The sequence below is a fragment of the Bubalus kerabau genome, chromosome 3 (genome assembly GCF_029407905.1).
Source record: "Bubalus kerabau isolate K-KA32 ecotype Philippines breed swamp buffalo chromosome 3, PCC_UOA_SB_1v2, whole genome shotgun sequence".
NCBI lineage: Eukaryota > Metazoa > Chordata > Mammalia > Artiodactyla > Bovidae > Bubalus > Bubalus kerabau.
The window spans coordinates 59,641,897-59,657,865 of NC_073626.1; the positions used below are offsets into that span (position 1 = coordinate 59,641,897).

At 41.4% G+C, this 15,969-nt stretch overlaps 1 protein-coding gene across 12 annotated transcripts in view; it reads left to right on the forward strand.

The window, feature by feature from the left end:
* Nucleotides 1–15,969, forward strand: part of HIBCH (3-hydroxyisobutyryl-CoA hydrolase) — a 117,188-nt gene that overhangs the window by 79,689 nt on the left and 21,530 nt on the right. For all 12 annotated transcript variants that reach the window (XR_008711726.1, XR_008711728.1, XR_008711727.1 and 9 more), the window contains 4 exons: nt 251–396; nt 3,073–3,159; nt 7,857–7,915; nt 8,627–8,708. Coding sequence is in view for 9 of the 12 variants with exons in the window: in XM_055571942.1 (XP_055427917.1) it covers nt 251–396; nt 3,073–3,159; nt 7,857–7,915; nt 8,627–8,708 (374 nt within the window). In the remaining 3 variants the exon portion in view is untranslated. The remainder of the gene's footprint in view (nt 1–250; nt 397–3,072; nt 3,160–7,856; nt 7,916–8,626; nt 8,709–15,969) is intronic.

Consider the following 15,969-nt stretch of genomic DNA (forward strand, 5'->3'; position numbering starts at 1 on the left):
CCTTTATTGTCTTCTATAGAAATGAAACATGAAAAATTTGAAAGATATCCTAATTAAATTAGCACAATTTATAGCAAGTCTTTTGTGATATTGGTTGTGTTGTATGTGTTGCATTATAGTACCATGGTATAGTAATAATATTTTTAATATAGATTCAGACTCCAGAGAAGACTGGCCTTTGATATAAAGTAAGAGAGCTGCAGTTATCTCTTTCATTTGAATCGTTATCTCTTTTTGTTTTTAATTACAGGGCTATTCCCTGATGTGGGTGGAGGTTATTTCTTGCCACGACTTCAAGGAAAACTTGGGTACTTCCTTGCATTAACAGGATTCAGGCTGAAAGGAAGAGATGTGTACACAGCAGGAATTGCTACACACTTTGTAGATTCTGAAAAGGTAATTACTTGGATAGCTGCACTTTGTGTTGTTGGAATAACTCATATTGCACGGGGTATAAGTGTTTGGGATAACAGGCTTTTGGCAAACATGTGTCTGAGTCCTGCATCTGCATCTGCCCTTAAAGCTGTGTGGCCGTGGGGAAGGCGCTTAAGCTCTTCAATCCTCAGTTTTCTCGTATGCAAAATGGAGATAATTGTATCTAGATCCAGGGCTGTTTTGCCTGGTACCTCCAGTGAGTATCTTTTAATGGATAATTATAGTCTGTGTGAAAAAAAAAAAAGTAATACTTTAAGAAAGTCTATTATATAAAATCTGAATTTATAAAAGAAGAAGGCTGAATGCTGAAGAATTGATGCTTTTGAACTGTGATACTGGAGAAGACTCTTGAGAGTTCCTTGGATTACAAGGAGATCAAACAAGGCAGTCCTAAAGGAAATCAACCCTGAATATTCATTGGAAGGACTGATGCTAAAGCTGAAGCTCCAATACTTTGGCCACGTGATATGAAGAGCCAACTCATTGGAAAAGATCCTGATGCTGGGAAAGATTGAGGGCAGGAGAAAAAGGATTTCTGATCTTGAGGTTAGGATGTTAGGGGATAGGGGAGGGAATGTTATTAGAATGTATGAAAGTATACAAAGTTGAAGGTTGTCCCTGTAATGCTGACATGAGGGCCTTTCATCACATTTGCCTGAATTTTCAGATCTTTATGGGCATCTTCAGTCACATTGAGCAGGTGGCTGTCTCATTCTTCCCTGACCTGTTACAGGGAGCAAACAGGGGCACTCTGTTATCTACTCTAGAGGGACATTCTTGATTATAGTGGAATTTGGTTAAGGCTGGTGGGGGGAACTGATCCACAACCCTTCCTTTTTTTGTCAATCTGCCTAGTAATATCTGCAGTGCATAGGCTACCATTTACAGGGCCTGAAGCAGATAATAGAAATGAGTAGTACCCATTGAGAATGGAGCTAGAGGTAAAAGAGAGAAAAAACCACCTGTATCATCTGACAGAGTAAAGTATGATAAGTCTACAAACAGAATACAAAGAAAGGATTCAATGGACTGAAAGGAGGAAGAGATTACTTATAAAAAAGGACTGAAAGTTTTCTCCTATAGGTTGCAGTTCAATTTGAATCTTAACAGGTCAACTGGGCCTTAAGTCAGGAGAAGGTTTTCTGGATAGAGGAAGCTGTAATGAGCAAGCCTGTAGGGTAGAAAAGCATTAGCTTTGTTTTAGAAACAGTAAAAAGTCCATTTGGCTGAGCTTAGGAATAGGTATGTGAGGGATATAGATGGAGAGCTGTTGGAAGATAGAGGGAACAAAAAGTACCCACCAAACTGGGACAGTATCTTAAGACCAAAAAAATGAGGCAGGTGTCTCCGTATAATCACTGGATCAGTTTATTATAGGGTAACATATTCTCAGGGTGGGATTGGGCAGACAGTGATCTGGTAGCATTCACAGCTGAGGGGCCACTGGGATGGTTTTATAGTTGACCTCTGGGTATGGGGGTGTGTGCTTGGAAACAGGACATGCATTCCTAAATCAGGATTTATGAATGGTTAACTCATTTCTGGGCTTCCCTGGTGGCTTAGATGGTAAAGAATCTGCCTGCCATGCAGGAGACACAGGTCCTATCCTTGGGTTGGAAAGATCCCTTGGAGAAGGAAATGGCTACCCACTCTAGTATTCTTGCCTGGGAAATTCCATGGTGGGCTTCCCAGGTGGTGCTACTGGTAAAGAACCTGCTTGCCATTGAAGGGGATGTAAGACGTGGGTTCGATCCCTGGGTTGGGAAGATCCCTTGGAAGGCATGGCAACCCACTGCAGTATTCTTGCCTGGAGAATTCCATGGACAGAGGAACCTGGAAGACTACAGTCCATGGGGTCACAAAGAGTCAGACACGACTGGAACAACTTAGCACACACACTTGAATTCCATGGCATCTCTTGGGCACTGGGGATATGTTAGCCAGAGTCTTCATCATCATCTGGGGACTTAACAGAGCATAGAGACCACCTGGCCTCAATGATTATTAAATGAGGTCTGTTAACCACAGAGCGCTTGATAGAGAAGGGTTACTGCACAGCACAGTCCTGGTAGGGTCAGTGGAAGAGCAGAAGAACTTGTGTGGGTGCAAGATGGCATGAGTTATGTTAACAGCTGTCCAAGAGTTAAGTGTGGCTATACTCTAGAGCTGTGCATCAACTACAGTAACTGTTAGTCACAAGTGGCAGTTTTTAATTAAAATTGGTTAAAGTAAAATTTATTGGAGAAGGAAATGGCAACCCACTCCAGTGTTCTTGCCTGGAGAATCCCAGGGAGCGGGGAGCCTGGTGGACTGCCGTCTATGGGGTCGCACAGAGTCAGACACGACTGAAGTGACTTAGCAGCAGCAGCAGTGCTCCATAGCCAGAGGGAAACAAAGATGAATGTTTCTATTTCTCCTCTTCAGTTTTGTTCATCTTTATCCATTCCTTGCAAGGCAGCATTAGCTTTGTGGGAATGTGTGTGCGTGCAGCTTCAATGAAAATTGCCTTCATTGACTCAGCTGAAAAGCGAGTGTCATAATTTTAAGACAAGGATTTTTATTAAAGAATAAGATTTCTTAAAAAAAAAATTGTGTTTCTATGGGTTTTTAAATGTTTTCCTTTTTTTCCACCTGTAGTTGGGCATGCTAGAAGAAGATTTGTTAGCCCTGAAATCTCCTTCAAAAGAAAATATTGCAGATGTCTTAGAAACTTACCATGCAAAGGTAATCTTAACAGTATTCTAACCTCAGATTTTAATTCATGGGAAAGGGGAAGTGACTGAAAAATTAGAAGTTGATGAATATTATAGTTTGTGAATATAAATAAACACAGTGGGATTTATTTACTTTAAAACCTGATGGGAGCGTCAGTGTTTCACAGTTGTTAGGATGGCCGTCTGAGAAGATGACTTCTTTACCTGCAACTACATGGCTTGTTTTCTCGTTGCTGGTCAGTTTCAGGGCATAGCCTTGTGACTGGCCCTTGCAAGGAAGGGCTTTTTACAACACACTGTGACTTTTCTATAATGTAGCTTCAATGTAGATGCTACTTGTGGAGCTGCTAAAGTGAAACTCTGGTATCTGTCTGAATATAATAATGAAGTACATTGCAGTGTTTTCTTTTAATTGCTTATGTAGTCTACCTTAAGTTTTCTTTTGAGCGCTGAGAATCTATAAACATGCTACATGACTTGTAGTTAAAAATGATATCAATAGATTGAATATATGCTCTCTCCTGAGCCCCACTAAAATTATAATAAAGGAATAGAAAAGGCAGGAATCCACAAAGAGAAGTAGAACAGAAGAGGAGACAGTGGCAGGTATGAGATGTCACTATTTTAGAAGCTAGAAAGTGGAAGGATGAGGGCAGCTACTTATCCTTTAATGCGGGAAGCCAATAAGCAAACCAGTTCTTGCTGTAGACTCTTTGTAGGTACCAGGGCCTCTGACAGGGCCTCGCTGGCTAAGGGCAGGGTAGATGAGGTGTTCTACTGAAAAGATGCAGAACATATTAAATGGGAGGAATGCTCTTTTCCTGGTTGGCTCCTAGAGTTCTTACATACCATCTATCTTAGTTTGGGCAGCCATAACAAAATTGCTGTAGACCTGTGGCTTAAACAACAGAAGTTTCTCAGGGTTTTGGGGGTTGGCAAGTCCATGATCAAGGTGCCAGCTGATTAGGTTCCTGGTGAGGGCCCTCTTCCTGTTCTTTAGATGGATGCCTTCCTGCTGTATCCTCACACAGCAGAGAGAGAAAGTGAGCTCTCTGAGGGCTCTGTGTATAAGGCCACTAATCCCATCCCGAGGGCTCCATCCTCTTGACTTAGATACCTCCCATAGGCCTCACCCCCCAAATACCATCACATTGGAGTTAGGCTTTCAATGTGAGTTTTGTGGGGACACAAACATTTAGTACATAGCACCATCCCGCTCCCAAGCATTCATTAGAAGGAAAAGAAAACGTGTAGCTATTGACATTCGAGGACCCCTCTAATGAAAGAAACGTTCAGGCCTTTGTGTGATCATCTCATAATGTATAGATAATTGACACTTCTATAATTGCAATTGACATTACAGAGCTTCTAAATTTTAGTACTTCACACAGAAGAACAAAGATTGTCAGGCATTAAAAACCAGAGATTGGCCAAAAAAGTTACTCGAAGGGAGTAGACAGTGCAAGAAGGAAACTAGACAATTATAGATTTGGCTGTGTTTTGTTTTTTTTTTTTATCTTCAGATAAGAGGAAAATATTTTATCTGTGAAATAAGAACAGTTGTTACTAAGAGAAATAGTTAAAGAATAAAAAAGATATTTAAAATATGACAGTGAAAGGGAGAAGAAAAACCCACAATAGATTAGACTAAAATTGGTAGATGAGGAAAACTCGAAGAGGATAATAAGATGAAAAATGAAGAGAAAGGAAAATTATTCCAGGAGGTCCAATATCTTAACTGTCAGGAATTTGTAATAGAGGATAGGAAATATTTAGAGAAATAGAAGGCAATGGCACCCCACTCCAGTACTCTTGCCTGGAAAATCCCATGGGCGGAGGAGCCTGGTGAGCTGCAGTCCATGGGGTCGCGAAGAGTCGGACACGACTGAGCGACTTCACTTTCACATTTTACTTTCATGCATTGGAGAAGGAAATGGCAACCCACTCCAGTATTCTTGCCTGGAGAATCCCAGGGACGGGGGAACCTGGTGGGCTGCCGTCTGTGGGGTTGCACAGAGTCGGACACGACTGAAGTGACTTAGCAGCAGCAGCAGCACCCTAAAATTACCCAGAACTGAAAAACATGAATAGAGATTCATGGGCCTTGAACACTTAATGCTGTGAATATGAATACAAGCATGTGAGGGTTTCATCGGAGTTTGTCAAAGCATTTGACAGTCTCTTATGTTGTCAAGTTGGATAAATGAGGGATGGATCATAGTGTGTGGAGGCTGAAGGGCCTTACCAGAGAGTTCTGATAAGTGTGTAGCTGTTGGTCTGTAAGTAAAGTCATCTTGGCCTTATTCAGTGTTTTTTGTTTTTTTCAGTTATTTGGATAAGAATGTTGATGGCATTTTGATCAGATTGATTTGAAACTAAGAAAATAAGTTAGGTAAACATGTGGGCGGAAAAAAAAAATGCTTCCAGTTCATAGTAATATGTTTAATAGTAAAAATATGAAATTTGATCAGTGGGTGGGGAACATCCCGTGTGTTCCCTCTATTCTCTCACCACCGCGTGTTCACGACACGCTGACGCAGATGTGTTTGCTTTCCACGTATTAGGCGGTCCTCCACAACACCAGCGGGGCGTCTTATGACTCATTGCAGTGCCAACGCTACCCACCTGAGATTACCATCAGATCACACAACTCACGGGCCCAGTCCCACACGATGGGCCGTCCTTCAGACTCCAGTTACAAATCTCAGGTTGTCACCTGTACCTCTCACTGACTGGCAGCAAACTGGGGTGCTCATGATCCCCTCCTCGGCTTTGAGAACTTGCTAGAGTGACTCATAGAATTCAGGGACACACATAACATTTTTTGGTTTATTATAAAGCACACGGTGAAGGGTATGAATGCACAGCTCAATGGACAGATGCATTGGGTAAGATCCGGAAGGGCCCCACGCCCAGGAGCTCTGTCCCCAGGAGCTGGGGTGAACCACTCTCCCTGCGTGTTTATCACTGTGGAAGCTTTCCAGACCCTGTCCTTTGGAGTTTTTCGGAGGCTTCACTACGAACGGACAGTTGATTAAATCATTGCCCACTAGTGATCAAACTCAATTTCCAGCCCCTTTCCCTTCACTGAAGGTGGAGAAGGGGGAGGTGTGGGAGAGTGTGGACAGTGAGCGATGAGACTCAGAGTTCCCTTGGTCGGTTCCCCTGGCACCTGGGGGCTTTCCTCAGGAACATAAACAGAGGTATGATTGAAAAGGGCTTGTGAATAACAGAAGACACCCATTTTACCTTCATGTCAGGAACGGAGGACAGAAGACCACATATTATAACAAAAGATGCTCCACTTAGGGATTTCCATGGGTTTTGGGAACTGTGAGCCTGGAACAAATGGCCAAATATATGGGTGAAGACCAGATACATGTTTTTTATTTTAAATCACAATGTCACAATAGAGTTAATTGAATTTCAGTCCAGGGTACCAAATTCATAAGTACAGGATGGAAGAAAGGTAGCCTACAACAGCACCAATTTAAAAAAAGTCTTAACTGTTCAGTGGAAACCAGTAGCGTAATAAGACTGCCCCTAAACTAAGCCAGAGTTGTTGCAGGAAGGGGCACCCCTTCCAGGGCCTGAGAGTGGGCTCTTGTCTAACACTCAGAAATGAATTTCTGAGGAGATACACGTGCTGACAAAGCAAGAGATTTTACTGGCAAGGGGTGCCCGGACAGAGAGCAGTAGGGTAAAGGAACCCAGAACGGTTCTGCCTCGTGGCTCGCAGTCTTGGTTTTATGGTATGGGACTAGTTTCTGGGTTGTCTTTGGTCAGTCCCTCTGATTCAGAGTCCTTCCTGGTGGTGTACACATTGCTCAGCCAAGGTGGATGCCAGTGAGAAGGGTTCTGGGAGATGGTAGGGCACGTGGCATCTCCTTTTGATCTCTTCTGAACTCTTCTGGTTGGTAGTAACTTACTAGTTCTGTGTTCCTTACTAGACCTCCTGTCCTAAAACATCTCATGCACGTGGTTACTATGGTGCCTAGGCGGGGTGGGCGGTTCCAGTCAGCGTGCTTCCCCTAACAGTTAGTCCTGTTACATAAAGCATGTTTCCCAAATAAGCAAGGATATGATTCAGCCACACCTGCAGCTAAGGTACTGTACCACACTTGGAGAATAAACTGGAACTTGTGCATAGGCAGCTCTGGATTGTAAGGGGACTCAAAACTGCACTGTGCAAGAAGAGATTAACTCAGGGGCATTAACTAGAACTATAAACAGGAGAGGGTGGGTTTTTGGTCCAGAATTTTTTTTTAATCCTAATTATAGTTTTTCACGCACTCATGAGTTCCTTTCTCAGGTAGTGTTTTTTCCCCTAGAGGTCAGTGCTGTGGGGACATCAGAGATGTGGAAGGAATTTCTGTATCAGAAATTGGGGCAGGATGACTTCTCAGGTCCCTTGCAATCCTTAAATTCACTGACACACTTTGATGATGACATCATCATGTATGATGCCTACAAATAAAAATACAAGAACATTATTTTTGCTGTTGATACTTTTATCAAGTGTTCGTCCAGAATAATACATAGTCTGACTTTTGAACATACAGTGGTAGTTATTTATGAGACTGGATGTAATTTTGACCGAAAGTTGTAATTTCCCTCAAAATATATCTTTAAATATGGTGAAAATTTTAAAGGTTTTACAAAGATTTGTATTACTTCAAATTAATTAAAGGTTTTCTTTTCAAACAGTCAAAGACTGATCAAGGCAAGCCTTTTATACTCGAGGAACACATGGACAAAATAAACAGGTACTTAAAGAGAGATCTCAATCACATCTGTTCCTTTGGAAAGACTATATTAAATTGAATTTACTGACACTGTCATTGTGCCGTTTGACAGTGCACCGAATTCTGAGATCAGGTAACACGGTGTTTTTATTTTCACTTACCTTTGAAAGTGGCTTCGTGCCCACTCTTTCAGGGGGAAATAAATTCATTATATTTAAGTAATCTATCATGTTTCATTTTATCACAAAACATCTTTCTTTTTCTTTAATGAGGAAGAGAGGCCTGAAAATACCAATTAACTTATCTTTTATCTTCATGAAGTCATCTTTTCTGAAGGTCTTATCAAGCTGGTCAGCAAAAAGTTTTGTGCAGTGTTTGAGACAGACTGACTGAAACATAAGAGGAGGAAAAAACCACTGGAATATAAGGCAACTATCTTTGTACTTTAGAGGCATCTGTGTTTTTTTATAGTTCAGACATCATTTATGTATATATAGTAGATTCAAGGAAGCAAAAGAGAAAATTCAGGCTATATTCATATTAGTGAAGGTAGATTGCAAACACATACCCAGAGAGGCAGTATTTTATTTCATCATCCTGTAGTATAGGTTGGAAATTTTTTCATTTTTGAAATAAGGTTTAAGGGAAATCTATGTTTAGATTCGTTGCTATCATGGAAAGAAGAAATTGCTTGCATATTGTTGAAGTCATATGTTTCCTTTTTTTTAATAGTTGGTTCTCAGCTAATACTGTGGAACAGATTGTTGACAATTTACAGCAAGACGGCTCATCTTTTGCCCTGGAGCAGCTGCAGGTAACAGACTGTCTCTGCCTGGAGTGTGGTGAACTCGTGACAGAGCAGCCTCTGGGGGTGTCAGAGCTCTGTGCTGGGGGCGTGGCCCACTGCACAGCGTTCTTTCTGAGCTCCATTGAGCATCAGAGAGTAGTTCCACAGAGCCTTTACCTAAACTCAGATGCCCTGTCTACCCACTGGATAGTGACAGCAAAGCGAAGCTGTTTTTAGGTTCTTTGAATGGAATAGAGAAGGACTTCATAAGCATGCTTCATCTCCAGTAGTCCTTTTTGTCTTGAGGGAGAAATGTTCAGGGACATTTTTATTAGAAGGGCTAGATTGATGGACAACAGTAACCTTATAATTTATTGCAGTTGTGACATTAAAATGTAAGTTCTGTTAAAGTTGCAACGCATCAGGATCTGGTCTTTTTAGCAGGAGGTTTAATAAGAAAGTGATCGCTTTTAAACCAGCAAGAGGCTCCACCTTCAGCCATAGCTAGTGCTAAGTGGTGTTCCCCAGTGTTGGCACACTGGTCTTTCTTCAACATGACTCACCTGTGACAGCAGGAGAAGCGGGTTTTGTGTGAATGAGCGCACAGTGGGTACTGACAGCAGGAGAAGCGGTTTTGTGTGAATGAGCGCACAGTGGGTACTGACATCTGTGGCACCGTCACGTGACTGTTAAACTTGGTTTACTTTAGACTAGACAAAGGAAAGAAAAAGTATGTTTCCTTACCCTGAAAAGAAAAGGTGGTTTCTCATTATCTGATAGTATTTTTCAGTTTATAGGTATAGCATTTCAGTTGTCAGATAACTTACTGACAAAAATTTAAGTTAAATCTTACCTGTAAAGATGAAAATATTTCCTCATTCTTGAGGGAATGTTAATTTGTCACTTAGGATCTTATTTATTATGGAGATTTTATTAACTTTCAAAGTGAAAGTGAAGTAGCTCAGTCGTGTGAGACTCTTTATGACCCCATGGACTGTAGCCCAGCAGGCTCCTCCATCCACAGGATTTTCCAGGCAAGAATACTGGAGTGGGTAGCCTTTCCCTTCTCCAGGGGATCTTCCCAACCCAGGGGTTGAACCCAGGTTGAATCCACATTACAGGTGGATTCTTTACCAGCTGAACCACAAGGGAAACCCAAAACATTACAGGTGGATTCTTTACCAGCTAAACCACAAGGGAAGCCCAAAACAGCCATGTGTTTCCCTAATTCACAAAAGTAATGTTACCATTAACAACTCTCAGGAATGTTTGCATAAATGTAGGCAATCATTTTATATTTCAAGGAATCTGACTTGGAATTTGATTCTCTTGGTTTCAGAACAACACAGAAGTCAGCATTCCTGGTCCCGCCTTCCCCCATCCCCCCGCAATAGCGTTAAGTATGCACTCGGCAGTTTCATTTGAAAGCAGTCATGGGGCAGCATATTCTCTCATAGGCTATATAGCATCACTTTAAGGCAGCACAGAAAAGCAACTAGCCATATTATTTTAAAACCACTGGCCTACCCCAAAACTGAGGGATGGAACTCAGATCAGTTTTCCTCCCATTCCTCTGGCAGTATGTATATTCTGCATTCAGAGGCGGCTACTTGGCAAGTCACCTATCACAGGGTCAGCACTGAGCACTCTCCCTGGAAGGACTGATGTTCATTTTTATTCAGTTGACCTGCTCTGGTGAGTGAATGTGGCTCCACATATTAGTATCTGCTGGGCATAACATGCTATAGGGATCAAAAGTTCCCACTGAGGCTTCCCTGACAGTTTAGATATAGGGCTCCTTTTAATTATGTCAACCGGGACACACACCAGAAAACAACCCCGAGGGAGGAGATAGTTGTTAGTGCTTCAGTAACAGGTTTGCAGAGCATGTGTTTGAACAAATTTTAAAGAAGATTCTAACTCTGTGTCAGTAAACCTCAAGATTGCTCCTAAGCCTGTGGGCTCTTCAGGATTCCTGTCTTTCTTCTGCAAGCCCTAGTGATCTAGTCTGTGTTGATGTTGGAAGTTGCAAACATCTGCTCTGTCTTAGGGGTTCTTTTCTCTCCAGGATTGTCCATGAGGAAGGACAGGATTCTTTTCAACATACTTGCTTATCATTAAGTAACATAAGGTTTTTCTTTAATCCTTTCTTTAGATTTTTAACTACCGATCTCTGTTGGGCTTCCCTGGTGGTTCAGCTGGTAAAGAATCCACCTGCAATGCGGGAGATCTGGGTTCACTTCCTGGGTTGGAAAGACCCCCTGGAGAAGGAAAAGGCTACCCACTCCAGTATTCTGGCCTGGAAAATTCCATGGACTGTATAGTCCATGGGGTCGCAAAGAGTCGGACATGACTGAGAGACTTTCACTTTCACTATAGGATAACATGTGGACTTAAAAAATGATAAATAGGGAAGTTGTAAATTCTTTACAACTGATGGAATTTTTATCGTACCTTATTTTATGGCTTCTAATGTGCTTTCTTAGACTTTCCTCTTAAGTTCCAGTATACCATTTTCCATTATTTAAATCATGCTTAAGGTTGGAATTCATCAAATCTCCTGTCCTTCTTATGGGGTACATTGTTCATGGTGCCAAGCAAACTTATTTGGCTGTGTCGGGTCTTAGTTGTGACATGCGGGATCCTTATCGCATCACGTGAGATTTTTGTTGTGGACTCTCTGGTTGTGCCGCACGGGCTCTAGAGTGCACGGGCTCAGTAGTTGCAGCATAACGGCCCCGTTACTCCAGAGTATATGGGATCCTAGTTCCCCCACCAGGGGTCGAACCGGTGACCCCTGCATTGCAAGGCAGACTCCTGGACTGCCAGGGAAGTCCCTTCTGAACCACTTTTAAGTGTACAGTTTAGCATTGTTAAGTATATTCACGTTGTTGTGCCGCCAATCTCCAGAATATTTTCAGATTGCAAAACTGAAACATTATACCCATTAAACCATAACTCCTCATTTCCCTCTCCTCCCAGTCCCTGGAAACAACTATTCTACTTTCCTTTTCTGTGAATTTGACTATACTGGACACCTTGCGTAAGTGGAATCATGCAGCATTTTTTCCTATTGTGACTAGTTTATTTCACTTACCATGATGAAATAATTCACTTATGTCACTTACCTTGATGAAAAAGCAAGGTTCATCCATGTTGTAGCTGGTACCAGAATTTCATTCCTTTTTAAGGCTTAATAATATTCTATTGTATGTTTATGCCACAGTTTATTTATCCATCCATCTGGAAGCATTTGAGTAGCTTCTGCCTTTTAGCTCTTGTGAATAATGCTGCTATGAACGTGGGTGTACAAATATCTGCTTTTAATTGTTTGCAGACATACCCAGAAGTAGAATTGCTGCATCACATGGTAATTCTGTTTTTAATGTGTTGAGGACCTCTGTACTCCTTCCCATAGCAGGTGCCCCACAGACAACAGAACACAGAGGTTTCAATTTTTCTGCATCCTTGCCAACACTTGTTATTTTGTCTTTTTTTTTTTTTCCTCATAACCATCCTAATGACTGGGTGGTGATGTATCATTGTGGTTTTTATTAGCGTTTCCCTAGTGGTTGGTGATATGGAACATCTTTTCCTATGCATATTGACCATTTGTATTTCTTTGGAGAAATGTTCTTTGGTCATTTTTAAATCAGCTGTTTTTTTTCTTGGTGTTCAGTTGTAGGTCCTGCTCTCCTGTTTCAATTCTCCCTTTTCTGTTAACGAGACGTGCAGGCTTGCCAAAGTAAAGAAGGTTCTTGGGGGCCAATTAGAGAAGTTTTTCTTTTCCAGGATTACAAGCGATGTCAGGAATCAAAGGAATCATAAGTAGAAGAGGTTGAGACTACCTGCCTTACCTCAATTCTCAGCAAGAACACTAAGCCAAGGAAGGAATTTAAATGAGTCACCAGCCTTAGGAGCACTGAGGAGTGACGTACTCATGGCCAAGAGAGGCAGAGAGACAAGAGCAGGGAGCAGCGAGTCAGATTAGTGTCCAGGAAGGTGGTCCTGAGCAAAGGACCAGGGAATCCAGTGTTGCTTTTGACTTGTCCTTTGGGTGTTTTCTGGTTATTGATGTAGGACAGTCTGCTGTGTTACAGGCCTAGAGAGAGGGCATGTACTTTCCTTTTCCAGTACTAGAAAATTTATTAGATTCTTAGGTATTTCTTCTCTTTAATCACCAATGTGAGATTTATGTATGTTTTTATTTTACAATGCTCATTTCATGAAGAATGAAATGAAACTGTTTTTGCTTGAAGAAGATAACATACACCAATATGACAAGCCTCTGTATAGAATTCGTGCACTGAAAAATTGGAGGAAAAATAGGAAAACTGAGAACATTAACCAGGGCATAGATTTTAAGAAAGAGTAGTAGCAAAGTATTAAAAAGAGAAACTTAAAAGGTTACTCAGATATGCAGATGACACCACACTTATGGCAGAAAGTGAAGAGGAACTAAAAAGCCTCTTGATGAAGGTGTAAGAGGAGAGTGAAAAAGCTGACTTAAAGCTCAACATTCAGAAAACGAAGATCATGGCATCTGGTCCCATCACTTCATGGGAAATAGATGGGGAAACAGTGGAAACAGTGGCAGACTTTATTTTTTTGGGCTCCAAAATCACTGCAGATGGTGACTGAAGCCATGAAATTAAAAGACTGTTACTCCTTGGAAGAAAAGTTATGACCAATCTAGATAGCATATTCAAAAGCAGAGACATTACTTTGCCAACAAAGGTCCGTCTAGTCAAGGCTATGGTTTTTCCAGTGGTCATGTATGGATGTGAGAGTTGGACTGTGAAGAAAGTTGAGCACTGAAGAATTGATGCTTTTGAACTGCGGTGTTGGAGAAGACTCTTGAGAGTCTCTTGGACTGCAAGGAGATCCAACCAGTCCATCCTAAAGGAGGTCAGTCCTGAGTGTTCATTGGAAGGAATGATGCTAAAGCTGAAACTCCAGTACTTTGGCCACCTCATGTGAAGAGTTGACTCATTGGAAAAGACTCTGATGCTGGGAGGGATTGGGGGCAGGAGGAGAAGGGGACAACAGAGGATGAGATGGTTGGATGGCATCACTGACTCGATGGACGTGAGTCTGAGTGAACTCTGGGAGTTGGTGATGGACAGGGAGGCCTGGCGTGCTGCAATTCATGGGGTCACAAAGAGTCGGACACGACTGAGCAACTGAACTGAACTGAAAAGATTACTAATCTTTCTGTAAGCTTTGAGAATTACCTGTATACTGGACTATTTAAGAATAAAATGACCTGTATTCAGAAAATTTGTTACAGGAATTGTTCTCCTGTAAACAACTAGAGACCTGGACAAAATGTATGAAACAAGTGTTTATAAACATTGGACAAAGCAGGCAGCACATATGGTTCCTGAGAGAAGGGAAACAAACAAGAGAGCCCTAAGATTGATTCCGCTTTCTTCTCAGAGGAATTTCCAGGATATTGATCTGTAAACGTTATGGGTAAAGCTCCACAAGACCAGGGAAAGAGTCACAGGAAAACAGTAGCTGGAATAGTTAGCAAGGCTCGCACAGGTCTGGGAAGTGTTCACACGGCCATGAGCCAGAAGGTTTACACTTGAGCAGTGGGGATAAATTAATACTAGATTGAAACTTCCTCTGAACTCCCAGGATAATTGAGTGGGGAGAAGAAAGCCTTTTCAACAGATGGCTCTGAAACAAATGGATATCCATATGCAGGGGGAAAAAAAGGTTACTGGCTCTTACTTTGCTCTTGTAGGGAGGAAAAAATTCTCTATCCTCTTAGGTTCTCTGACTGGTCTGAGAATCACACTTATGAGAATCACATAAGACAGATCAATGGGAAAAGAATATACAGATTTTATTAAATTTTTACAGGTACATGGATGTCTGTACAAGAGAATGAAGATGTGAAGGATGACCAGAGCAGGAAGCTTTCATAACTTTTAGATAAAACAGACAATAAATTGTGAAGAATTGACAAGACAAAGAACTTTTGGTTAGGAGTAGTACATGGTGAAGAAGTAAACAAGGCTTATTTGTATGGATTTATTGGCCCCAGTGGAGAAGGAAATGGCAACCCACTCCAGTATTCATGCCTGGAGAATCCCATGGACAGAAGTGCCTAACGGGCTATAGTCCATGGGGTCGCAAATAGTCAGATCAGATATGACTGAAGCTACTTAGCACACATGCATTGGCCCCAGATTCCCTGTTTCTGGTGATCAGAATGTCTTCCTTCCTCCTGGCACAGGGAGGGTACCTTTTACATAAGGGATTGCATCTCCTGCTTTCAAAAGAAAAGGAGGGTCAGAGTGCCCTTCTTATACCTATTGTTTCCCAAATGCCTTAAACTCAAAATAATCAATATGCCAAGGTGGCATATCTTGGGGTAACATGCTTTGAGCTCCTTCACACCAGATGCAGTTCAAAATATTGGATTACAAACCTAAATGTAAGTGCTAAAACTGTACCACTCTAAAGGAAAGCATAGGAGAAAATCTTGGTGACTTTGGGTTAGATAAGATTTTCTTTTAATGTGAAAAGCTGGAATTGCAAAAGAAAAAAAATTATAAATCTTTATTATAGTCAAACACCTTTCCTCTTTGGAAGACACTATCAGGAAAATGAAGCAACACTTTGGGAGGAAATATTTGTAAGACATGTATCTGATAACAAGACTTAAATCCACCATATATGAAGAACTCTTATGACATAAGGATGTAAACACAACTAAAAATGGGAAATGTGGACATTTCACCAAAGAAGATATGCAAACGGATAGGAAGCACATGAAAAAATGTTTGGCATCTTTATTATTATTGTTGTTATTAAAAAAATATATCTATCTGTGGTAGGTTTTAGTTTCGGCTTGATGGATTCTTATTTCCCTGACTAGGGATTGAACCCAGGCCCCCTGCATTGGGAGCATGGAACCTTAGCCACTGAACCATGAGGGCACTCAAGAAATCTTTAGGATATGCAGATTAAAGCCATGATGAGATGCTGCTGAGCATCTTTTAGAATGGCTAAGATTTAAAAGGTTGATAGTACCAACACTTAGTGTTGGTAAAGATGTGGAGCACCTATCTCTCACATATTTCTGGCAGGAAAGCAGTTTGGCAGTTTCTTATGGAGTTAAATGTACACTTACTGGAAAAATCCAACAATCCTGCTTCTAAGGATTTACCAAAGGAAAACTATAAACATATGTCTACACAGGTGCTTGTACTTACATGTTCATAGTAACTTTATAGTTGCCCCAAACTGGAAACAATCCAATCCCTGGTGGTGT